Source organism: Porites lutea, chromosome 5 (genome assembly GCF_958299795.1).
Source record: "Porites lutea chromosome 5, jaPorLute2.1, whole genome shotgun sequence".
NCBI lineage: Eukaryota > Metazoa > Cnidaria > Anthozoa > Scleractinia > Poritidae > Porites > Porites lutea.
Window position 1 is genome coordinate 40,385,560 of NC_133205.1, and position 27,453 is coordinate 40,413,012.

A 27,453-nucleotide genomic window follows, 5' to 3' on the forward strand; every position below is an offset into this window, starting at 1 on the left:
TTTCAATGTGAACGAATATACTCGTGAATAAGAATGAAATCATTAATGTCCATTGATTGTGGAATTTATGAATTCTGCAACAATTTGGCCAACCATACACCTCCAGTCTTGGTGCAATCTTGAGAGTCCCATTGAATTAAGAGGTCTGAAGCAGAGCAGGTCTGATACATATCCACAGACTAGATAAACGTTACTGAGGTAATAGCTTTTGACATGCAGGATCTTGCAGTTAACATTGAAATGCGAGATAAGGGTCTCCGATCTTTAAAAGCCTTCATTGACGATGGCATATTTCAAATGACTGATGACTGAATATTAGACATGGCACAGACTCCCTTCCTCAAGGGCAAATTACATTCTAAATAGGGCCTTGACGTCAGCAATGTCTGAAGAAGGTTCGAGCGATTAATCTTTTCAGCGAGAGGGAAAAGAAAGCGTGGAGCAATGCTGATGATGAAAATGCTTTCCCAGAAGGACTTTCAGTTCATTTACTATTTTTCTTTGTTTTGTTTCATTGCTTGTTTGTTTTTCATCCCCATAAACAGAACATATTTCTGAAAAGCATGACATATTTGAGACCAGCTGATACTAGGCTTTCCTCCCCAAAAAGGAAAAAAAAAAATTTTGGTAAGTGAAATTCACATCAGTATCGCAAAAATCAGGGTAAACTGAGCGTCTCCGTCATTATCAAAAGTCTGGAGGAAACCTTTTGCCAAAAAGTTGTCTTGCCTTCAAGCATTAGGCCAAGGTCATTTCTGCCTGAAATAAACCGCAGCAGTAAAGAAATAAAGAGAGCTGATGCCTTTTTGAGGTTAGTGCATCTTTTAGTTATTTCTTGAAAATGTTGCCTCCGAAAGTGTTTTTTTTTTCAGAGACCTGTACTATTGTTCTATAAATCTTCAATTAAATTGAAATGAGTTTTTAAAGAATTTCTGCTCTCCGTGATAATAAGATGATAATATTTATAGCTTAAGGCCTCTATTGATAGGAAAAACGCTGTAAAATATGCACATGTAATTCGGCGCTTTACAAAAGTATAAATACACCTACACTGCACTTGAAAGGTATATACGCATTTTATCGAGACCCGAGGATATTTGAAAAGCCTGAAGCATTGAATATAGATAACCTTAAACCAACTCAAAGGTAAAAAGTAAGTGATATTGTAAAAAAGCAACGCTATGATGCCACCAAGGTGATCCCATTCCTGTTTCCCATTCCACTTTTCTTAAAAGATATTTCTCTCTGGATGCTCTACTAATTTTCAGGACACTAAAAACGGTAAGTGTTTGTGTTGTGAATGATTAAATATACACTCACAAATAGCCCCGACACAACATAAAAGCGAACGAGCGATGGCCTCCGTAACACCAAGAAACTTCCAGAAAACGCAACTGTTCAAAACCTTCTCCAGTGGCAATGCTGAAAAAAGAAGCCGTTTCGCACTACTAGACGAATATTTTGTTCACTCTTCTTGACGGTCAGCGTCACCACTAAAATCACAAAAACTATTTGGTTATTTTTTAGTACAATGGGTAAAAGGGTTTAAACCTTTATTAGAATGCTAAGCCTTTCTTATTTTTAAAGTTTGCCGCTAAAGGACGTGTCACGGCAAATGTTTTCATTTAAAAATAACAACAAAAAAGTTTAATTCATTTCATAAAATTTCATAAAATCATTTCACCTACCCCTCCCCTATCTCTCCCCTAAGCTAACACATTCTCTCTTGCATGCAATGACTCGCTTTTTTAATCGTAACGCGGATACTTGCGATAAAGCTCTTTCGCAATGTAAAGTATAATTTACCTATCCAAACCATTGGAGGATGACTTCTTGTTAAATGGTTCATTTCATTGGCTTATAGACGATTCCGGCTACGTGGGAGGAGCTAGATCACAATGTTTGTTTGCTATTGTTCTCTGGCACCTTTGTGTTGAACGCCAAACTTGTTTAACAGCAAAACTCGTCTATTTTGGAGGACCTCTAAAAGTCTTGTTGAGGTCCAATATGGTGTAAAACGTTTAAAGGAAACAAATCTTGATTGTAAGTGCAACGGACTTGAGCATTTTTATTATTATTATTATTATTATTATTATTATTATTATTATTATTATTATTATTATTATTATTTAAAGCGCGCGCGAGGCAAACGCGAGCTTTAAGTAGAGCTTACAAATATTATCCCCATGAGTGCAGTGTAACCCCAGTGTATTTTTTTAGGTACAGCTTACATACATACCAGAGTGTGTCCAATAGAGAAATGCCGAATCCAGCAAAAGTAGTACCGGTCATCATTTTCCTGCTGTTATCAACTCAGTCAATGACAAGTGCCTTTCTCAGGTAAATAATATATTAATTACAATCCTACAGGTATGGATTCATCAAGCCTTCCAAAACTAAGATATACAACAACAACAGCTTATCCTTTACTCGCATTAAATAGATTCGTTTAGTAATGTAAAAAATAAAAATAAACAAGAAAGGAAAAAGAATTTCATGTGAATCCGAAGTTAGCATAGCTGTAGTTAAGGCAGAATGGATGTTTAGGAATATGATTTTTTGAAGAGAATATTGAATTTATAATGACAACCATTTTTACAGAGAAAATTATGTAACCTGTATAGTCTAACTATCGGCTGTGGCAAAGAAGCCGGATTATATAGCAGATGAATTCAACGTAATCATCCCTATCCAAAAGAGTCTCCGAGAAGTGTGGCCGTTAAATGTTCTCGAAATGAGCGTCTGGGGCCCCTCCCGAATCATAAAATAACCCAACTTAACTTAACGTTAACTGGACTCAGCTTTATTAAAGCAATATTTGATGTGTTCCTCCCCAAAAAAACATCCACAAGAAAATGATCTGCAACGATTATTAGCTAATCTAGGCGGAACATTCAGTCATACCATTGCAAAACATTGCAATATTACAGTTAAATTAGCCTGAGAAAACAGCCGACATTTGGCGACACTACCACTGGTTTGCCCGCCAAATGACGTCTGGAAAACGAGCGCAGAAATTCCATACTGATGACGTGTCACTACCCAGGTCTGGGTAGTGCTTCTGTGTAGTGCTTCTGATTGGTCGTGCCGCGTGGGAGATTTGATTCAGCCAATCAGAGGCACTACCCAAATCTGGGTAGTGACGCTTCATCAGTATGGAACTACAGTTAAATTCAATATAATTAGCATCAGCTTGATTGCAAGCCGCAACGTTCTATTAGTTTTCAGTGATGTAGAAATTTGAGAAATGTCGATTCAGTCATCATGCCTCTCTAGAATCTCAACCAGGAAAAAGTGGAGTTTCGTTTCTTAAAAAGTGCTTTTTCACAGTGTTTCGGTAGCTTTCTTAATGTTTCTTGTATGACGTCAATGGTTGCCTCCTACGACTTTTTACATCTTTGTGGGATTTGAGTCGACCCTGCTGTCGAGATCTAAAACTTTCTAACCAGCTTTACCAAGGGTCTTCTCAACAAAAATATACAAGGTGAAATGGTCTGAAAACTATAGTAAGCATCAAATCTGCTGGAACCCTAGTGAAACAATCAACATGAGATGAGGCAGCTTCATTTGATAATGTTTAATGACTACTCTCCCCCGGTTTTACCAGAAAGTTCCTTGTCGTGTAAAGGCTGGACTTAAAGAGTTCACAGTTAAATCGGATTTCCAACATACTCAAATTTGGGACATAAAATTTCATGCATCCATGTCTCTTGAACTTTTAACGCAGGCTTGGCTGAGGCAATATGGTGCGATCAATCAAGTCAATTATAATATACTTAAATATTCTCTCCCTCTAAGGGGCTTTTCAGGGGTAATGAAGCAAATAATTCAAATGGTAAATAACAAGGTTAAGAATCCCAACTGGAAGGAGGCGAACTAGTTGGCCGAGGATTTGAACTCGGGACTACCGAGAACCAATCCAGCTAGCGATAAGGGCAGGACTTGAACTCGGCCCTTCGAAATACAAGTCCATCGCGGCCTCGTTTTCTGATCAAGAAAAGAAGGGGAGAGCAAATTCGAAAGAAAGGTGGGGAGGTAAAGTAATGGCGTCTTGAACTATGTTGTTTTATGGCCATGCAGAAAGTTTGTCTGCGAGAGGTGAAGACCAAATTGAATTTTATAAAATTTACTTAGCAGAACTGTCTCTTCATTAGTAGAACAAAGTCAATATTCTTAATAATTATTTCTGATGTTTTAAAGTCCAATTTAATATTTATTTCTTTTCATTATAGCGATAACTCAACGCAACTCATAGACGATATTTCAGCTGTCATTACGAGAATAGCAAAGGATGAAACACACAGGTTTATTCGGCCAAATGCAAGAGGTATAGAAGACAATAAGGAATGACAGAAATAAAGCATGAGAAGTTACAGATTTCAACAGGATCAAACATTTTCCATTCTGACGACTTACAAGATCCCCTTTGATCGGAGTTTTACCTTGTTTTTGACAGGGCCGCCAATAGCAGTCCAAGCTGAAGTGCAAATAGTTTACATTGGAGGCTTTCAAGAAGTTGATATGGTTTGCAATTATTTATTTTACAATAACTGAATTATATCTCACACGCTGATTGGCTAATTTTTATTATCAATTTAACAAATAAATTCCATGTTGCCGTTCGTCTGTTCAGTAATAGATCACAGATGGGGTCAAAATGTGGTAAAAACAAAGAAGTGGCACACGAGCCGCAGGCGAGTGTGTCACACATACCTGCCTCGTACCGCTTGACTGTTCGAGGATTTGTGCTAGTTTAGGCATTTTTAAAGTCCCAAACACTACTTTTCGTCTCTACTTTTTCTTGTTTTCTTTATCTTACTTGTATACAGTTACTTCGAACAATTTTTCAACGTCTTTTCTTACTCAAAGCAGAAAAATGGCGAAATCATTTTGCAAAACAGCGAGTCTCTCGTAACGATGACACACGATGGCAACTGTTGTGAAGATTTCTTGTAGTTAAGTAGTCGAGCTATTTTTGTCTCCGTTTCTTCATTTTTATTCTTTGTAAATAGCTCCTGCTAAACTTTTTTGGAGGCTTTCACTTGCTTCAATCCGAAAAAAGCTCACAAACATTTTCAAAACCGCGCTCCATATGTTAAACAAAAGAAAGAAAACAAGTTTCCCGTGACGTCATCCATGTATCTGGGCGAATGCCGATTAGCGCTTAACCCACCAGGGTTAAATTTAACCCGGGCTTCTTTTTCTTTTTTTCAAGAGCATTTTATAGGATAATTTTCACTGGTGTTTTTAAGAGCATCCAATCATCAACTTGGTGACAAAAAGAATTAAACTGAATTTACTTTTTAAGCTTTTTAACCTGCGAGAGCATCCGGTTTTTTCGGCTCAACTAGAAACTTGAGCCGAAAAAACCGGATGCTTTCGCAGGCTATCCTATTAGTAGCGGAGCACCATGGGTAAATAAATCTACCCATCCCAGAAAATTTGATAATCACGTGACCGTACACCGCTCTCCCCCCCCCCCCCCCCCCCCCCGCCAGTCCGTGCGTTGTACATCAATGTTGTGGCTCCTGGTTGTGATCAATTGACAGCTGTCAAAACAGGATTCCGCTGACCAGTATCACCTGACCATATCGCGGGCTCAGCTGTCGACCCATCGAGGTCGAGTATCTTTTTGAAGTTATCCGCTGACAAGTTACTAGTTTTCAAATGATCGCAGGCTCAAGTTTAATTTTTTTAATTCATATGAAATATTTTGAGTTTAATTCAAAATTTTGATTTCAAACTGACCTTGGAAGCTAAAATTCAGCCAGTTTTTACAGGCAGGCAAGACATGCCAGTTGCTTTTGACTTTTCTCACCAAGGTCATGCGTTGGTCACGCTCTAGGTCCAATTTTTATGCTCTGATTGGTCAAAATTTGACAGGAGAGGTCATGCAGAAAATTTATGCAGCATCTTGAAACTTGTTTACTTTGACAGCTGAAGCTGACAGAGTTTTGTGTCTGCTTGTGATGTTTTTAAGTGTCTTTTTCCACTGAATGTACAAAATGAAATTCTGCTGCTATCCAGAGTTTTCTGTTATTCACAGCTAGTTTGTTTATAGGGGTTTTGGTTGAGAAATACGTCGCTTGTCAAAGTCGGAAATCTGATTTCGGATGGCATCGTTTTCGTTTTTCACCTTGCTTGATGCATAAGAGGGTTGAAAAGTCTGAAGCGATTCTGGCCTTACTTGATAGTTTTCAGTGCATCTCGAATGGTAAGCCTGAGTAATTAATGTATTTGGTGTTTGTTTTTGATATCTAATTTAATGAAGTCGGGAGTAGTTTATGCGGCTATTTAGTTTATGCACGTTTGTAAGATTTGAGACAATAGGGCCATTTATACGAGGAAAAATGAGACGCGTCTTACATAAGACGCGTCTTAAATAAGACGCGGACTGTACCATTTATAAGAGCATGTCTTATCTTATAAGACGCGTCTTAGCTAAGCCGCGTCTTATTTTAGGCGAAATGTGCCGTTTATACGGAAAGTTCGCGTCTTATTTAAGACGCGTCTTATGTAAGACGCGTCTTATTTTTCCTCGTATAAATGGCCCTAATTATCTGACCGAGTATCAGGTTTGATTATAAGCTTATAGAAATTAAAAAAGCCTTTAGACATTTTCTCACCGCAAACGGAAAGAAAAAGTTCCATAGAATATTTAGCTATAATTCTGGCTGTGAAAGAAAGCTTTGAGTAATTTTCTTGCCTCGAGTTCATCTTTGAAAAAAGCAAACACTGGGAAGCCGGCTTAAAACATAAACAAGGATTTTCAGCGGCACTTTAAAACTTGTCTTCGTGAATGATAATTGTTGTCTCTGTATATGTTTCACCGAATTATTTTCCTTTTATTGATTGTTAGTGGTCTCTTTTGCAATTTCAATCGCTATGCCGTTTGTTTTTAGTCGCTCATGAACATCGCTTGCAGGAGTACTCAAAATGCCGCGCGTATCAAACGAAGAAGATTACACATCGTTATAAAAGGCAGGATTTGATTGCTCTGGCCAAGATCGAAATCACCGAAAATTTTAGTCCAAAATATGCCCGATACACGTCATTCGAAAGCCTCAGTTAGTTCTTTGGCGGCTGAAGTAAATGTTCAAGGAGAGTTTGTAACTCTGGCAACGCTTCGCGAGATGTTACAGATGCAGGAAAGAATGTTCAAGAGCTTCTTTGACTCGATCGTAACTAACGTGAACACTCGCCTCGACTCTTTAACTCATTCAGTAGCCGAGTTAAAAGCAAGAATTGCTAGTTCGGAAAAGGAAACGGGTGATCTGAAAAACAGCCTTGAGTTTTCGCAAAAGGACATCGATGACTTGAAACCATCATTACTTAAATTACAAGAACTGGACTCCGCCATTGACGAAATTCAAGACGACTTGGACCATCAAGAAGAACAAATGGAGTATTTAGAAAATCAGAGTAGGCGAAATAATGTCAGAGTCGATGGCATTCCCGAAGAGGATAACGAAACGTGGGAAGAAACTGAAGCTAAAGTAAGGCAAGTTTTGAAAGACGAGTTGAATCTCGCCAGTGCTCCTGACATTGAGAGAGCGCATCGCGTGGGTAAAAGTTCGCGTAGGCCAGCTTCGGCCCAGAATTCTGCAAGTCGTCCTCGAACCATTGTTTGTCGCCTTCGTAACTGGAAAGAGAGGGAAACGATCCTGAAATGTGCCCGAAGAATTAAACCCGACAATATATTTGTGAAAGAAGACCTATCTCCAGCAACCCTTGAGAAAAGAGAAAGTCAACGTGCAAAGATGGAAGCAGCCAAGAGAGCAGGAAAGATCGCTTATTTTGTGTTAGATAAACTGGTTATTAGAGACAGACCTAATGTCGAGAACAGCTAAGTTATTTATTTCTTACTGCTATTTCCCCCTTGTTTTTTTCATCTTTTGTTTTTGTTTTTTTGTTTTTTTAATTTTGTTTTCCCCCACATTGAAAATGTCTGTCTTTCCGGAATTTTCATTTCCCTTTAACGACCTTGATGACGCCGACTTCAACCTAGCAATTTATGAACTGCAAAATGGTCCTATTCGCTATGATGCTGATAGATTGGCTAGTTTAAGCTTCAGTCCTTTACTTCACAATATTAGAACAAATCTAGCTCGTTCATTTGACCTTGACCCTGACACCAATCTCAGGGATTTATTTAGCGATGACTGTGAATATTTTATTGAAGATCAATTTAATGACATACTATCTAGTGAAGATTCGCGTATTTGTGACAGCTTTTCTCTACTGCATCTAAACATTCGTAGCCTACAATGTAATGCTAGCAAATTAACGGATCTTTTATCTAACGTAAATTTAAAATTCTCTTTGATTGGTATTTCCGAAACTTGGCTAAATGATTCGTCGTCGTCAGTCGACATCGACGGTTACAGTTTTGTTCATAAAAGTAGGGAAAATAGATCCGGTTGGTGGAGTTGTTTCTAGCAATTTGAATTTTAAATTTCTATGCGATCTTGATTTTTCGTTGCCAAACGTCGCAGAATCTTTGTTTATTGAAATTGTTAAGCCCCAGGGAAAGAACATTGTTACTGGTGTGATTTACAGGCCACCAAACCAAAACGTTGATGAATTTTTAACAATGACCAATGAGCTATTAAGTAAGATTTCAAAAGAAAATAAGGTATGTTATTTAATGGGTGACTTTAACTTAAATCTAATGAACCACCAATGTCATTCCGTTACTGGTGAATTTTTAGATGCGCTATATTCAAATATGTTCTTTCCATTGATTACGCGCCCTACAAGAATAACTTGTCATTCGGCAACTTTAATTGACAACATTTTCGTCAACCAATTTTTCGATAGATCCAGGAGTGGACTGTTTTTCACTGATATTTCTGACCATCTGCCTATATTTTCTATTCATTTCGACACCTCATTCTCAGCATCTAATGAAACTGTTTTTGTTCGAGATGTAAATCAAGTCAACACAACTAAGTTTCTATCGCATTTGGAGAGAATTGACTGGTCTCAGTTTGCCACTTTTGATGATCCAAATAACGCCTATAACAGCTTTTTCAAACAATACTCTACGGCATATGACTCATGTTTTCCTTTAAAAAAAACTAAGGCGAGCAATTACCGTTTGAGAAAGCCTTGGTTATCGAAAGGACTTCTGAAGTCGATAAGAACGAAAAATAAGTTATATAGACAGTATCTCACTAATCAATCTTTGCACTATGAGATTCGTTATAAAAATTACAAAAACAAATTGAATCACTCATTAAGAATCGCTAAACGTATATATTACGAAAAGAAAATCGATGCTTCTAAATCAAATGCCAAAGCTACATGGAGAGTTCTAAACGAAATTATTAAGACAAAAAAGAAAGCGTTTAAAATCAATTCCATCTTTAAAGTTGACAACCAAGAAATGACGGATCCAGTAGACATCGCTAATAGATTCTGTCGTTATTTTTCTAGTATCGGACCTTATCTAGCCAAAGAAATTCACTCGTCTGTCTCTCACCGCCGTTTTCTCTCTGGTCACTTTTGTCAATCGGTGTTTTTTGATCCAGTGACTCCAAATGAGCTATCGGAAATTTCCAATGCTTTTCGACCAGGTAAGGCAGCTGGCCATGATAGAATTCCCATTTCCATCATAAAAAAGTCAATTCAAATTATAGCCGATCCTTTAGCTCATATAATCAATTTATCTATCTCTCATGGCATTGTTCCCGACCAAATGAAAATTGCTCGTGTGATACCACTCTTTAAAGCCGGTGATCGATCACTCTTTACGAACTATAGACCGATCTCGATTCTCCCTAGCTTTTCTAAGTTTCTTGAAAAGGTTGTTTATAACCGTCTTTATAATTATTTAAGTAAACTAGAAATTCTATGTGATAATCAATTTGGCTTCAGGAAAAATCATTCAACTTTGTTAGCATTGATTGACCTATATGAAAAAATCTCCCTTGCTCTTGATCGCAATGAACATGCCGTTGGCGTTTTCCTTGATCTTTCTAAGGCCTTTGATACCGTCGATCATAATATTCTGCTTGACAAACTCGAACACTATGGTATACGTGGTGTGGCTCTGGACTGGGTTAGAAGCTACCTCTCCAACAGGTTGCAATTCGTTCAATTTAACGGTCAATGCTCCTCTCCTCAAACTATCTGCTGTGGTGTCCCCAGGGATCTATTTTGGGCCCCTTGTTTTTCTTGCTCTATATTAATGATTTAAATAACGCATCGACGCTCGTCGAGCTGATTTTATTCGCTGATGATACTAATTTATTTATGTCCCATAAAGATCCTGTCTACCTGGCAGCCTCACTCAATTCCGAACTTAATAAATTATCCACTTGGTTTAAGGCAAACAAACTCTCCTTAAACCTAAAGAAAACAAACTTTATGTTATTTAAGCCTAGACAGAAAAGGTATCATTTTCCAATGCAAGTATGCATAAACGAACAGAGAATCGAACAGGTTAAGGAAACGGTCTTCCTCGGTGTAGTCCTTGATGAACATCTGTCTTGGAAACCGCACATTTCTCAAGTAGCTCGTAAAATCTCGAAATCAATAGGTGTCATTAATAGAGCAAGATTTTTTCTACCTAGACCGTGTCTAAAAACTCTTTATTATTGTTTAGTTTATCCTTATCTTCATTATTGTATTATTGTCTGGGGATCTACGTACAAAACCAATCTTCGCCGTCTTGTCTCTTTGCAAAAGCGAGTTATCAGAATTATTTCTAAATCAACTTTCGATTCTCATTCAGACCCTATTTTCAAAGAATTAGAGCTACTAAAACTTTCCGATATTAGACAGCTAGAATTAGGTAAACTTATGTTTTCTCTTAACCATTCTCTTTTGCCTTCAAAGTTCAACAATTATTTTTCTTTAAACAAACAAGTCCATAGCTATGCCACTAGACACGCGAACGATTTTCACCTTCCTTCTTGTAGAATAAACCTTCGTAAATTTTCTGTCAGTTTCCAAGGACCTACTTATTATAACACTACAGAAAATGATATTAAAGAATCTAATTCTCTCCACGTATTCAAAACGAAACTGAAAAAAAAATTATATATGAATTATTAGTTATAAATCTTGTAGTAAATAGTTATATTTCTTCACATGTCTGATATTATTTTTATACTTATTGTTACTTGTACCATACCTTATATTTTGTCAACTCAGTCTATGTAATTGGTTAATTTATACTTACCTTCATTGTATTTTGCTTTCGATCCTGGCCTTACCATTACTGTTAACTTTATTTTTACTCTGAGGGAGCCCAATGTCTATAAGCCTCATGGTTTCTTTTTGGGCTTCCTCGCCACTTTCATTTGCTTTTGTGTATCTGTCTTGTTTTATTGTTATTTGTATTTTGTGGTTAATCAAATAAAGTTACAAAGTTACAAAGTTAAAACCATTAAACAAAAAATAAGCATAATAAATTCTTTATAATGTTGAAGCGTATAAACTCTATTAATCTTGATTTAAACAGTCGACTTAAGCGCTTGTCAAAAGTGAGAACCGCCTAGCCGTATATGTAGGTTATTTTGGAATTTTTTTTTTTTTAACGGTTCCGGTAAAAGCACACGCGTGCTTCGATCGTCCTGAATCTTGAGTGAGTTCAATTTGTAGTGCAAAATTGTGAAATACTGCATTCTGTCCAAGGTCTGTATGATAAAAACAGCGCCTCATGGTACTTTTTCACCTCAGATGTGATTTATAAAAAGTATAAAATGTTGGTTTACACGTCCCCAGACTTGTTGGCAAGATTTTGTAAAGTAAATTATAAACTTGTCGAAAGCAAAAAACTCGGCCTGATTTGTTTTCCAAGAATTTGTTTTCTAGGCCTAATCTACTGTGATCAAGAGCCATTATGGCTCTTTAATGTGATCGAAGATGATTGCTATTCTTTGGGTGTACATATAATATATAGATTTAGCCAGGGCTAAAAGCGAAGCTCCAATTAATAAATTTATAATTTAAATCAAACAATAAACTTTTAATCCACAAATCAGTTCACTTAAGGGCACATTCATGTGACTTTTGAGGGAAAGGCTAAGTTATTTTAGAGTGAAACATCTTACATTGAATTGATAACCTTATATGTACACCCAAAACATAGCAAACATCTTTGATCACATTCAAGGTCACAGAAGATTAGGCCTCGAAAACAAATTCTTGGAAAACAAATCACGCCGAATTTTTTTGCGTTCAACAGGTTTACTTTACAAATTCTTGCCAACAAATCTGGGGGTGTTTAAACCACCTTTTATAATTTTTATACATCATATTTGAGGTGAAACAGTACTATTTCTCATACAGACCTCGGACAGAATACGGTATTTCACAATTTTTCAAGACAAATTGCACTCAGTCAATATTCAGGACGATCAATCGTGGGCTTTAAGCGAAACCGTTCAAAAATTTCTAAAATCACCCATACGGCCAGCTGGTTCTCGTTTCTATGGTGCGAGCTGTCAGTGTGGTCGAGTGTTTGAATGAACTTTAATAGAGTTACGCTTCAACATAATAGCGAATTTATTATTACTATATTTGTTATTTAATGGTTTCAGTTATAACGATGTGTAATCTTATAAAGCGTTTGTCGATACGCGCGACATTTTTGAGTACTCCTGCAAGCGATGTTCATGAACGATGAAAACAAACGGCACGGACAAGCGATTAAAATTGCAAGAGAGACTACTAACAATCAAAAAAAGAAATATAAATCGTTGAAACATTTACAGAGACAACAATTTTTATTCACGAAGACAAGTATTAAAGTGTCTCTAAAAATCCTGAGCCTTTAAGCGTAAAGCTTAAGCCGGCTTCCCGGCGCGGTGTTTACTGTTTACGAAGGTGAACTCCTCAAAGCAAGAAAATCGCAATTTCTCTCTACAGCCAAATTTATAACTAAATATTCTTCAGAACGTTTTCTTTCTATTTGTGGTGAGCAAATATATCTGAAGGCTTTTGAAAGTTCTGTAAGCTTCTATCAAACCTGATACTAGGTCAGATCATTGACTCAAATCCTACAAACGTGCATAATAAAGTTGCCGCATGTCACTGTCAGCGTGAACTGTGCAAGACTTGATGATATAACAAAAACAAACATCAAATACAATAATTACTCAGGCTTACCATTCGAGATTCAGTTCCTGAAAGCTATCAAGGAAGGCCACAGTTGCTTGAGACTTTTTAACCCTCTTACGCATTAAGCAAGGTGAAAAACGAAAACGATGCCATCCAAAAACAAATTACCGAATTTTGACAAGCGACACATTTCTCAACCAAAAACCCAGTAAACAAACCAGCCATGAATAACAGAAGACTCTTGATAGCAGGTGCATTTCATTTTGTACATCCAGAGGAAAAAGACAGTTAAAAACATCACAAGTTGACACAAAACACTGTCAGCTTCAGCTGTCAAAGTAAACAACTTTTAAGATGCTGCATAATTTGTCCGCATGAACTCACCTGTCAAATTTTGACCAATTAGAGCAAAAAAATTGGACGTACAGCTTGCCCAACGCGTGACCATGGTAAGATAAGGTCTTCCCCGCCTGTACTTTAAAAAAAACCGGCTGAATTTTCGCTTCCGAGGCCAGTTTGAAATCAAAATCTTAATAGTGCGGGGCCATAGTGACATAAACAGGCTTATGGTATTCGACGAAACGAAACGAAATGAAACAACTGGTAATCGACGAAACGAAACGAAACGAAACAATTGGTAATCGACGAAACGAAACGAAACGAAACAATTGGTAATCGACGAAACGAAACAATCTTAGACCTTAGAAAAAAGTGGTAATTGTTCTTCTGCAGCTCCTAACACTTTGGACACGATAGCAGTTTTGTTTCGCTAAATACGAACGCCTGAGACTTGAGCTTTTCCACTTTGTATTCTAGTTCTTTATGGACAACTGATATCATCGTCGTTTTTTAAATTAAATAAGCCCCCCTCTCAAATAAGCACCTCCCCCCCCCCCCCCTCAAATAGGCTTGAAATAAATAAGCCCCCTGGGGGGCTTAATAGCAACAACAACAACAAGTTTATTCAGTATTACCATTTTGTACAGGTGTTACCGATTAAAATAACAATAAAAATGAAGATATAATGGAATGGTATGATTAACTATGTTTCTTTCGTCTTTCAAATGCTTGAAAGATGAAATTAGCAGCTAGCCTGCTGATATGTGAATCAGTATTGTTAAAAAGAAAACAGACTTATGGATATTGTAATTTGTAATAGAGGATTTACGGTACCTTCTTTCTCCAGACACTGTGATACGGCATGCAACTGGACACGGCGTTGGTCCGAGGTCAAATTTCCCTCGACCGAGGGTGGCTCAGTCAACAAAGAAAACCCGCAACAAACGTTTTCTGTTGTTGTTGTAGTTTGGATATCAATAACAGTTTTACCCGTTAAAATTGTAAACCTAAAGAATGATCATTCTCGCGTGAAAACGAACTAAAATCTTCAAATTAAATTTCAGTTAATTTGACTGAGCCACCCCCGGTAAAGGGAAATTTGACCTCGGACCAACGCCGTGTCTAGTGGCCGTATCACAGTGTCCGGAGACAGAAGGTATTTGGACATGGCTCGAGGAAATGTTCCAGCGACATGCGCCGCTTTTAAACGTTTGCTGCGGTGTAGCGATGATAGAAGTTTGCCTCTGGTCGAAAAAATCTGCGATTCGATGGGTTTTCGGGCCGCACCCGCCTTTGAATAGACAAGGTCCGGACCGCCGGCTGTTTTCTGTATTATGGAGAGTGACAGGGGTCAAACAATAACAGCCAAAAAAACGACCAAATCGCTGATTTCAAACCAAAAAACACAGGAATACATCAAAAGTAAGTGTCCTTTATTTATTTTATAGAAAAATAAGTAAGAATAATGATATTTAGCGTTCGGAGATCTCAGTACTGTATTTCTCATTCAAAGTCTCAACGGTTGTTTGTAACGCGACACCGACTCTCTTGTGAGAAAGTTAATTTACATAACAAACTCGTGACGTGAGCTTGGGACACCTGTGATTTTCACAAGTTACAGTACTCGTTTCGTTTCGTTTCGTTTCGTCGATTACCAATTGTTTCGTTTAGTTTCATTTCGTTTCGTTTCGTTTCGTTTCGTCGAATACCACAAGCCACATAAACACAACATATTTGATGTGAATCCTTGGAAAAAATAAACTTGAGCCTGCGATCATTTGAAACTGGTAATTTGTCAGCGGATAACTTCAAAAAAAATATTCGACCTCGATGGGTCGACACTTGAGCCCGCGGTACGGTCAGGTGATACTGGTCAACGGATGCCCTGTTTTCACAGCTGTCAATTGATCACAACATTGATGTGCAATTAGTTTTCTCTTAGGCTCCCAAACTAGCTAAAAGTGTGAGAGTAAACATTGGTTTTCCTGTGGGGCGGACGGACGGTCGGCGGTCGGTGTACGGTCACGTGATTACCAAATTTTCTGGAATGGGTCGATTTACTTAGCTATGGGGCTCCACCCACGCGCGCGCTTCGCGCGCGCGTGGAGCTCCGCTATAAAGGCTATCAACTCGATCTAAGATTAAGTTCACTCTTAGCTTGGACTGTTTGCAAATTATTTTTCTCTAAAATAACTTAGCCTTTCCCTCAAAAGTCACATGAATGTGCTCTTAAGTTAACTGATTGGTGGAATAAAATTGCAAGTTTATTGTTTGATTTAAATTATATATTCGAGTTAATACGAGCTTCGCTTTTAGCCCTGGCTAATTCTATATATTAATTTACTGTGAGACATGTTTCCTCGATGGGCAAGTATTGCCGACAAGTAGATTTTCTCGTTTTCAGAAGGAACTGAACTGAGGTTGTCAATGTTTCCTTGGCAGACTTTTACTTTGGAACTGTTCTTTCGTCAGTACTGGCGTGATGACAGGTTATCTCATAATGTGCCTGAGAGGCAGATAACGTTACCTGGCGACACCGCTGACAGACTGTGGCAGCCTGACACATTCTTTCTAAACACGAAAAAGGGAAAGCTGCACAGAATGACTACTTTAAACAAAGTGATGGTAATTCAAGCCGATGGTAGTGTATTTGTCGGCTCAAGGTAAAAAAAAAACACAAACAGTTTTTCTTAATGCCTTATTATGTATCGCCGGCTTACTTAAATATGGGCATAACTGAGGTTTTCAAAATGAAGGGGACAATTCAGTTCAACTTCGTGACTACCTAAATTCAACAATTTTCTTTTTCATTGACTGATACCTCCGTGCAATAAAGTATAATAAACCATGTTCTAATCGGAGAGGGGCTGTTACAATTTCTTGTCCCCCAGCACCAGCAAACCAAAAAACGGAAGACATGACCCTGGCGCGCCTGTCGACAGATACTTTAACAAAGTTTTGCATCGAATTTTGATTGCTTAATCTTATTATGTTTGACGTTTCGACTCAGGAAGAATTTATTTTACCAGTCTTAACGACAGTCATCGACAGGTCATCAGTCATCCTAAAACCTTCTGAAATTTGTTCTAAAACTGTTCTTGGACCATCATGACTTTTGACTTATTTTATTTATAATATTTAGAATCACTCTCACGTGTCTCTGTGCAATGGACTTTCGCAAGTTCCCCATGGATCGACAAGTGTGTGAATTGAACTTCTTAAGTTGTAAGTTCCCAAAAAAATATACGTATTGATGAAATAAAAACGCTGATGCAGGTGACTGCTTATGTGTTAGTTTTTATACCTGCTAAAAAAGATCTAAATTTTTCATTTTCTAAATGCCGTATTTTCACTATCTTCGCAGCTGTTTATCTTGCCCTTGTGCCTAGATTTTTATTTTATATTCCAAACAATAACTAACGGGATTATTTAAATCATTCTATTTTAGACCCCGTTATTAATTTGGGAATGGTCTTGAACTTTATTATGTACTAGGCTTCATTCTAATACACTCCATTAGTAAGGAATATGCATTTAAAAATAATTTATTATCTCTTTTGTTTATATTTTATTCACTGAAAAATGTGTCTTGTTCTTTTAGTCATACCATTAATTGTTTTCTCTTGACTCTTTTGCTTTGCAGACTCTTTTACCACAGATGATATTGTTTACGAGTGGAAGGAGAAAAATAAAACTTTGTCAGAAAGTGTCGAGATTGCTCAATTTACATTTAAACCAGTCAGCACTCATCAGGACGTCAGCAGCTACGTAACTGGTACTCTATGTGTTGATGTGTCGGTAACCTGAGATCAGGGGCAATTTTAGCGGTTCTCATACATTCTCTCTAACGGCTACCGCTAAAATTGGGCCTGATACAAACTCTCTCACGTTTTTGCTCGTTAAGGCCAGATTTTGGCCGTAACGCTGATTGGCTGTTAGAACAATGCCACAAGATCTGATTGGTTGTCGGAAACGCCGGAAGTTGAAAGCGCTTATTCCTCGCGTGGCTGTTCTCGTGAATGATCCGTCGTCGGCGGAGAGAAGGATCGATTTTGCTGTCTTTTTTATTGGTTTATGGTCTTATGCTAGGAAAATATGCCTTAATATGTGTCATGGAAATTCAGAAAATTCATATGGTTGTTCATATCTTCTCAGGATTTGCTTTATTTACGGAACTGATGTGAGTTGAATCCCTCTGCAAGTTGTTGACCACTAACAAGGTGCCTTTTGATTTACCAACAAACGAGTGCCAATCAAAATACTGTCCATCTTAAAACTGGTTTCATCTGAAAGTTTAGCCGGGAATGACTTCTTTGAACGGGGTACGCAAGCGGAGGCTCACTGCGAAAGAAGCCTCAATCGCCAACTATGAAGTATTAGACGAAAAAATATCGCATCGCTATTCAAGGAATTTTTGTAGGCATTATTATAAAAACTGGTGACTAGTTGTTTGCCTTCGCTTTTTGTAAAATATAAACCACGAAAACTGGTGTCCTCGCTCGTTGGCTGTTTGCTTTTGTTTTTAAAGATTTATGTGCTGAAAATCGGGGAAAATTGCCGAGGAAAATAGAAATTTCAGTATTTTAAATTCGAACGCGCCTAGACAAAATAATAAAACTAGTAGAACATCGTGTCGCCGTCTTTTCGAAAACTTTTTACCTTCTACGCCAACAGAAATAACCTTCGAGATCTCCCTTAATCTCGCAAGAAATGCGATTGTGCTGACTGTTTTATTTTTAGCTGAAAAAATTAACAGATAAAAGCTATTTTTTAAGTCAGCCAGTCCGCATTTTTCCCACGCGTGAAAAATTTGCATATTAGAAAAACAAGCAACGGAAGTAATTTTGGTTGGCTGATTCGGCAAATTTCAATCAATCAAAAAAGTGGGCGGTAGACGTTTCGTAGAAGGTTTGTATCAGGCTCTCTTTTCGTTTCGCCTAGCCCGCCGGAATGTAATTTTCAAAGCGAAACGAAAGTAGAGCCTGATCTCAAGTTAATGTGTTGGGGATGTGGTCTTGAGACAGCCACCTGATCTTTTCCCGCATAAAAATCGATAGCAATCAAGTGATTTTCATCGATTGACAATGGAAATCGGTGAAAATCGATAAACTAAATTGCTGTGTCAAATCGATATTATCGATTTTTCATGATTTTAGCGGTATATAACGGAAGTCCGCCATGGTTGATTTTTGGCATAAGTTAGCATCCACGAGTAACAACTGATCAGCAAACACGAAAATGAGAAATGTGGAAACTATTGCACACACAACTTTCTCTCTAAAACCGTTTATTTTGTATATAATAACAAAATCGGTTCCGTTTTATAATTACATTCAGTACGTTCTCGCAGGCAAGTATCACGAGAAATACAACCTTAGTAAAGATTCCCTAGTCTGAATTTCAGACATCCCCTCGAGTCGAAGGATTTACCGATTTTTATCGATTTATCGATTGATAAATCGATGCCGATTTTTATCAATTGATTACTCCGAGTCCATTGAGATTATCGGTTGGCATTTTCCTTAAATAAAGAATAAAAGCGAGAGATTTTATTCTGGATTTTACATACAAGAGAGTCGACATGCTGTTTGTAAACAGACTACTCCTTTAATATAGCTCCCTATCACACGTTGTCATCAAAGCTCCTTTCTTATAATTTGCCAGTGTTTCTCATCAAATGCTTGCATATTTTTAAATGTTTCTTGCTCTTTTCCCAGGTAATTACTCTGTTCTTGGCCTTAGATTTGTGTTCACTCGACGCATTGGCCATTACCTGACAAGGGTTTACATTCCAGCCATTCTCATCGCGTGTATGTCTTGGCTTTCATTCTTCATTGATCGGAAGTCAGTTCCAGCTCGTGTTGCACTAAGCATAATGACTGTTCTCACAATTACTACACTGTTAATCGGTGTTGGTCAGGGATCTTTGCCTGTGGTATCGTATGTGAAAGCAGTGGACTGGTACCTAATTTTTTGCTATATTTTTGTGTTCGGTGCATTTGCAGAATATGCAATTGTAAACAGCATAGAAAGAGGACACAAAGAGTCTAAAGAACATCGAGTGGTAAGAATTAGTATGGATGCATTTGTATACTCCGTGGAAATAAAAATGTGATTGAGTGGTCTACTTATACTGTCAACCATAAATACAAATTTAGTTACAAAATTGGCGAGTAAAATATCCGAGTACCGTAAATCTTTTTGTTTCCACTTGCCAATACTTATTCTACGGCGCTGAGTTTTACACTTTCCTCAATGACTGTTAAGCGGAAGTAAAACCGAGTCAGCGCGTAACGATTGACAATTGTCTCCACCGTGGCTTGTTTCGCTTTTTCTACTGCCTTTAATTAGAAAAAAGACGCGAGTATCAGATTTGTAGTTAGAGTAACAATTACGCAACCCATCGAACTCATCGAACCCATCGATCAAGATTAGCTGCTGCCAAAACATTTAGAGACTTACCATCGTGCTTAGAATAGACCCATTCGGCTAATCCAATGTTGTACCCAATTCAAACCCTTTAGGAATAAAACGTTTTGTTTCAGGAATTACCATATCATTTAAATGTGAATGCCACATTATAAAGCAAATACAATACACATAGAACCTTAACCCCGGGAGATTGGAATTGGGTACAACATTGAGTTAGCCGAATAGGTCTATTTGTCAGTACTTATACTTTTCTGGATAAATTCTACCGCTTTCATGCATTTTAGGAATAAATCAAATTGTAACACTTAAGAATAAAAATTAGCGAAAAGAGTTTTCACACAACGTTTCGATGTCACTATGACATCATTATCAAGTGACAAGATAAAAACTAAGATATATTAAGTCAGATTTTAGTTTTTTTTTGTCTTGTCACTTAACAATGATGTTATGGCGACAACGAAACACTGTGTTCATTTCTTTCTGCTAATATTTATTAAGTGCTGAGGCAGTTTCTAGAAAATAATTGTTTCTATAGCGACAGCACAACCCGTGGGACTCGTCTGCTATTTTACCTTTAAGCTGTTATAAGTCTTAAGATGTCAAATAATTGCGGTGCGTTCAAATATGTTAACCTGTCACGTGTTTGACTGCAGACTGTTACTGAGTCTATTAGCAGTATTTAAACAGTAAGTAGAAGAGCTTCCCTAAACTCTCTGGCTCTTTTGGGCCACCATTAATACGGTGCCTTCCAATTTAAAGGCTGTTTTTTCCCCTTGGTTCATGAACATATAATAGTCCCTAGGTAATACGAAGAAAATTGAGGGTGTATACTAGTTTCCACAAAAAAAGAGCTTTATAAACTTTATGAATTTCATCTGCCCTTTTTCTGAGTCCCGGCAAAAAGCCGTTCAAAACTAATTCTTAATTGACAGCATCAACCTTTGTAAATTTTAGTTACTGAAATCTTCCCATGATGCTCTGACCATATGCGCAGTAACAAAATTTGAGGACCACGGGTACTATCCTTAAAATCAGATTCACCTTAATTTACTGACATCTATTTGACCTATTTGTTTTTCTTCGCTGGAATAAGTGTGGTGAATTAACCCTCGGACGTACAGGAGGGGTGGATGGTGAACCCCCCACCCCCCCAATAGGGTTTTTCTCAGTTTTTTAATAGACGATAAAACATCAGTACCTGACGTTTTCAGTAGCTGCATGTTCGTTCATACCTCGCACACATTTTGAGACAAGTTTAGTGATGGCCAGTCGCTATGGTTACGAGATATGAAGTCATAAGAAGCAGGTGGACAGGCCAATTTTGGGTGAAAATACATGTGTTTTCAACTTTTTTCGACAATAAAAGTAAATCTTGTGGCTAAAATCATGCAAAGTGCTTATTTATGTGTTATTTTTCATGTAAAGCACAAAAAATTACCTTTTTTGCAGTTTTAACTTGATTTCTAATTCTTGGTAAAATCCAAGATGGCGACCATTGTTGATGACGTCACAGGCCTCCAGCAGCGCCACCACCCCTAAAATATACCTCATCTTGTTAAGAAGATCACAGGCTTTCCACTAAAGGTAAAATCGTTTCAAAATACTGCAAGATATCAAAAACTCCGGGGAGGGGTTCCATCCAACCCCGCCCCCCCCTTGCACCACGGTGGGAGTATGAATTTGCGTGTACGTCCGAGGGTGAAATGGGAATAAACACTTGGAGTAAATCTTTCAGTCTATTTCTCTAAGTAAACAATAACTGAAGCTCTTTTATCATTTCAGAATTTAACGGAAATCACGAAACTTACGGATAATAACGTCAACGTTTCTTCAAGATCACTGCAGAAGGATTACGCCGGGGAGAAATTTGAACGACATTCCATCTTTGCTTGTCGCACGTCTGAGATGAAACTGGCTAATCTCAAGAACATTTTTAAATGCGGTTCATTAGATGATGTTGCCAAGATAGCTTTTGCTGTTGTCTTCATTATTTTTAATGGGTTTTACTGGTTGTATTATCTGTATTTTACTGTCTAAAAAAATATCTTGCGGGGGATGCTTAACAATCAGCGTTTAAAGAGTCTCCACTCAGTTTCAGCTTTTTAGTACTTAGCATAATAAAAAACAACTTAAAATTATAGTTAATTGCTTAGACCTGCTTATGGATTAGGTAACACCTACTCGCGATTATAAAACGAGATCACCGTTTTTCAGGCACGGGCTGAAGGCACCATTGACAATGGAAGAAGAAACTAAGATTGAGTTCTTCCTACGGCAACCCCAGTACGTGATCATCAATAAAAATAGTTTGTTATGAAGCAGTTGTGTTTTCTTAACTTCGGTACTGCTGTGAGAATTAATCAAATCAATTTAATAATGGAGAATGTTCAGGCCCAACATAATCATGAGGTACCAGAATCTTGTTTTATCGGCGTGTCTCAAATCCATTTCCACCCCTAAGATGTACCAATTCAACAACAACAAATTATATAACTGGCACTACAAATCTTAATAGTAATAAATAAGACTTCTCATAAATATTTATCCTAATAAAGCGTATCAGCCCCTAAAATGTTAGCGATACAACTCTAGCAGCAGTCATTTTAGCTTTTAGCATCCTGAGCGGTACCAATCCACAAATTTAAACCCCTAAAAGATACGACGAGCGACCTCTTTACTATTATAGGGGAGTACCCCCCCCCCCGGGGGGGAGGGAGCAAACGTCTCCTTTGCAATGGAAAGAGGTTTTTTCGGCAGCAGTCGATCTACTGGAAGAGTGTGAACGTGGATGGGACTCAACGACCGTTTTAATAAAAGAACACTTCAAAATCAGGTCAGAGTGTCTGCCTATATATTGCCAGTGTCGATAACGTAGCTTTTAATTATTCACTACAAAACTTGAATTTTGAAAACTTTGAATGTGAACGAATATACCCGTGAATAAGAATGAAATCATTAATGTCCATTGATTATGGAATTTATGAATTTTGCACCATTTCGCCAACCATACACCTCCAGTCTTGGTGAAATCTTGAGAGACCCATTGAATTAAGAGGTCTGAAGCAGAGCAGGTCTGATCCATATCCACAGACTAGATAAACGTTTCTGAGGTAATAGCTTTTGACATGCAGGATCTTGCAGTTAACATGGAAATGCGAGATTAGGGTCTCCGATCTTTAAAAGCCTTCATTGACGATGGCATATTTCAAATACTGATGACTGAATATTAGACACGGCAACTTCCTCAAGGGCAAATTACATTCTAAATCAGGGCCTTGCATGACGTCAGCAGGGTCTGAAAAAGGTTCGAGCGATTAATCTTTTCAGCAAGAGGGAACAGAAAGCGTGTAGCAATGCTGATGATGTAAAAGCTTTCCCAGAAGGCCTCTCAGTTCATTATATCTTTTTCTTTGTTTTGTTTAATTTTTTGTTTTTTTGTTTGTTTGTTTGTTTGTTTGTTTGTTTTTTTTATCGCGATAAGCAGAACATATTTCTAAAAAGCATGGCATCTTTGATACCAGCTGATACCAGGCTTTCCTACCTAAAAAGAAAAAAAAAACTTTTTTTGGACTAAGTGAAATTCATATCAGTATCGAAAAAATCAGGGTAGACTGAGCGTCTCCGTCATTATCAAAAGTCTGGAGAAACCTTTGCCAAAAAGTTGTCTTGCCTTCAAGCATTAGACCAAGGTCATTTCTGCCTGAAATAAACAGCAGCAATAAAGAAATAAAGAAAGCTGTGGCCTTTTTTAGGATAGTGCATCTTTTAGTTATTTCTTGAAAATGTTACTTCCGAACTTGCTTTTTTTTCACAAACTTGTACTATTGCTCTATAAATCTTCAATTAAATTGAAAACAGTTTTCAAAGAATTTCTGCTCTCCGTGATAATAAGCCTTAAGGTGATAATATGTATAGCTTAAGACGTCTGTTGATAGGAAAACGGTGTAAAATATGCACATGCAATTCGGCGCTTCACAAACGTATAAATAAACCTACACTGCACTTTAAAGGTATATATGCGTTTTATCGAGAACGGAGGATATTTGAAAAGCATGAAGAATTCATTTTTGATAACCTTACAACAGCTGATATTGTAAAAAGCAACGCTTTTATACCACCAAGGTGATCTCATCTTTTTCTCTGGATGATCTACCAATTAACAGGACACTAAAAACGGTAAGATTTTGTGTTGTGAATGATTAAATATACACTCACAAATAGCCCCGGCCGCCACAACATAAAAGCAAACAAACAATGGTTCTCGCAACACCAAGAAACTCCCCGAAAACGCAGCTGTTCAAAACCTTCTCCAGAGTGGAAATGTTGAAAAAAGAAGCCGTTTCCCTCGACTGGACGGACATTTTGTCCACTAATCTTGACGTAGCTTCACCATTAGATTAAACTATTTAATTATTTTTCAGCACAATGGAAAAAAATTGGTTAAACGAGATTATTAGAACGTTAAATATTTCCGATTTAAGTTGCCGCTAAAGGAGGCCCCACGACAAATTGTTTCATTAAAAAAATAACAACAAAAATGTTTAATTCATTTCATAAAATTTTGTTAAATCATTTCACCTACCACTCCCCCAAAACTAACCTTAATACTTACTTCTTGCTTAGGGCAAAATGTTGGCTTAGGGGAGGGGTAGGTGGCCAGTTTCTCAGAAACTTAAATTGATTCGAATTTTTTTTCCTAAATATACGAGTGTCTTGACACTAAGCATGCCAGTCAACTCAACAGTGGCTTCCAATCTCTTGCGATGGAAGAGGCTATGAATTTCCAACATTGGACCTGTGAGAAAACGAACTCAATCTAAGCAATACCTGGGAAATGGTATTGAGGGGGAAAATGAGCAAAGAAACAATTGCCTGATACGTTATCCTCAATAAAAAGAAAGCCTGAAAGGACACACACTAGCTCACACACACACTCCACCTGCGCTGTCCGTTTGCATTCTAAAACATCTGTTCTCATTTGTTGCGTCCATTTCACTTTGGATTTTGATTCCTGGACATTGTTGAGTCGGCAGTAAATTTCGGTCGCAGTTTCAGTCATTAAATTATAAAAAGATTGCTTGACAAGCTGCAAGGAATCCTAGACACTTTTCCGAATGAGCTCTAGCGTTCTAAAAATTGGCCTGCTTTCAATGACAGCGAACTTTATCGGAGCTTTTAAACCTCATCCGCACTAGTCGTCGACCATAATGGTGGTAATATTATTATTATTATTTGAAATAAACCGTTTTTTAATTGAATTTTTTTTTTCGAATATGTGATATATTTTTAATGGAATGATTTTTTCAATCGAAATTAAGAGTCTTTTTTTTTTAATCGAAAGGAATAATGTAGATAGTGCTTTGACTGAATACGTTTTTAAGTGAAATTAATTGTAAATAGGATTTTATAGTTAGCTTTGTTATCAATAAAAGATTTGGGTTGTGATTATTATTATTATTAATTGTTTGCAGATACAATACAAACTAAATTTTAGTCGTGACGACGTTACAGCTTTATCAATGATGGCTTTGGAAGAAACTGAATAAATATCCGTATTACGCTTCGCGATTTAGCAAATCTGCTGCGGAAATATATATTTTCTCCCATCACTAGCGTTTTCGCCGTAATTATCGAGTCAAATACTTTCTAATGATCTCGTTTTCTAAAGATCCTTAAACCTGATTCATTTTGACTGGATAGAAACGTGAACAAGAAAACTGACCTCTGAAATAGAAAAGAAAAAATTAAAACAAACAAAGGCTTTTATTTTTGCCGGCTTCGTTTTATTTATCTATTTTACACCGCTACTTCTTGGGTAATTAAGACTACAGCATTACCTTCAATTTGAGATAAAATTCACAGTACCATAATTACAATATACACTAATCTATCTTAATCTTGAATAACAATACAGTTTGAGTTGATCAAGAACAGTTTCATAAAATAGGTAATATAGAAGGATCAAAACAGTGAGAGGTGAGGGGACCTCAGAAAGCCAAAGCTAGTTGTACAAGGAGGTCTCCCCATGATATGGTCATTGATTGAAATACTTTAGGACTGGGGGACACCAATAGAATAATATAGACTTCAGTCTGTTTCAAAGGTACGAGAAAGAAAGTCACGAAGACGCTTTTTACAATTAGCAAACCAGGTGGAGCTAGAGACGGATAATGGAAGGGAATTCCAAATTTTTGGACCCAAGTATAAAATAGTCATATGATGACATTTCTCTGACAGAAGACTGTCGGGAAAAACACGGCACCTCACGCATGGATCATACGTAACAATATCCGCCGCGACTAGGCTAATGGAGAAAAGTGTCTCGGAGAGCTCCATACAATTGCTTAGAAAGGCGCTAAGGAATTGTATGGGGCCCTCCGGGATACTTACAGTTCAAGCCCTGTGTGACTTCTCATGCTTTCAATCAAGGCCCTCGTAACTTGGAAACTCATTTTGACTTACTGCTACATTAAGCTAGTTCCAGTGTAAATTTTATGGTTATTTGCAAAATCATTTAACTGCTCTATTTGATAGCTTAATAAGTCATTATTTTGGAGAGGCGCATTGCAATGTGGATTTGGTAAAAAAAAATTGAACGTGCTTTCATTGATTCAAAGGACGCGTATATTCATACAGGGGTATCAATGATACTATAACACGATTGCAAGTTGAGATTTTTTATCACGATCCAACAGGTATGATGAAAAGTGAATAATTCACAATGGAAGGGTCAGACATAAACATGCAAGAGCTAATGTTTGATGGTGTTTGTCCACCAAATTACACTCTACAACTTCATCTTTTCGAAGCCACAAGAAAGGGAGATCTTTCGAAAGTAAACAGCCTTTGTCAGCTAAACTTTGATCTAGATTGTGTTGACAGTTCTGGGAAAACCCTTTTACAGGTTGCTGGATATCTGGAAAATGTGTCTGTTCGAAAAGAAATTATGGAACTACTTCTAAGTAGTGGGGCTGACTTGAAATTCGCGTTACTAAATGAGGTTCGTGATAGCAATGCACAAATGGTGGAAGTCCTTCTTCAATTTCACAAGCCAGCACTTGGTTCATCCCTAAAAGGATACGTAAACCCGCTGATTCCTGCGGCATGTTTGCAGAATTTTGAAATCATTACAATGCTGTTGGAGAATGGATTCAGCATTAGTGATCCAAAAATTGCTCAGTGGTCTTCAGATTCTAACACTGTGTGGAACGAAAAGTTTGAACCCGCCTTTTTCGGTTCTATCGAATACCGCGTTCTTGCCAGCCCCATATTTATCGCGGCGTCTTTTCTTCGCGACGTCTGCAATGGCCCCGATCCCATTAATCGTGCGTGCGTCCTGCACAAAGAACTGCGTGAAGTAGCTGAGCATGAATACGAGTTAAAGTGAGTATTTTCAGGTCAGTGATGCCAGTAAAGAGTTTTCGGTGGATCTTTTGAAAGAATGCCACACGATGGAGGAGATAAGATGCGTGAAGGAGATGCAAGACATACCTGACAGTATACCGCATGTAAATGGGAGTTTAAGCATGCTTAAGCTCGCTATAATTACTGGAAATGACAAGGTAGGGTCTCCTTCTTTCCACCTTTACAACTGAAATCAATTTTTGGGCT

At 37.6% G+C, this 27,453-nt stretch overlaps 2 protein-coding genes across 2 annotated transcripts; both read left to right on the forward strand.

Moving 5' to 3' along the window:
* Nucleotides 1-1,091: 1,091 nt before the first annotated feature.
* Nucleotides 1,092-22,160, forward strand: LOC140937602 (gamma-aminobutyric acid receptor subunit beta-2-like). The gene is made up of 10 exons (XM_073387149.1): nt 1,092-1,146; nt 1,236-1,281; nt 2,221-2,340; nt 4,233-4,327; nt 4,457-4,524; nt 15,853-16,073; nt 16,553-16,635; nt 17,054-17,185; nt 19,128-19,474; nt 21,625-22,160. The coding sequence occupies exons 3-10, from the start codon at nt 2,261-2,263 to the stop codon at nt 21,877-21,879; spliced, it is 1,281 nt and encodes a 426-aa protein (XP_073243250.1). The 5' UTR covers nt 1,092-1,146; nt 1,236-1,281; nt 2,221-2,260; the 3' UTR covers nt 21,880-22,160.
* Nucleotides 22,161-26,563: 4,403 nt separating this feature from the next.
* Nucleotides 26,564-27,229, forward strand: LOC140938377 (short transient receptor potential channel 4-like). The gene has a single exon (XM_073387863.1). It carries the CDS (start codon nt 26,564-26,566, stop codon nt 27,227-27,229), a length of 666 nt encoding a protein of 221 aa, XP_073243964.1.
* Nucleotides 27,230-27,453: the final 224 nt, after the last annotated feature.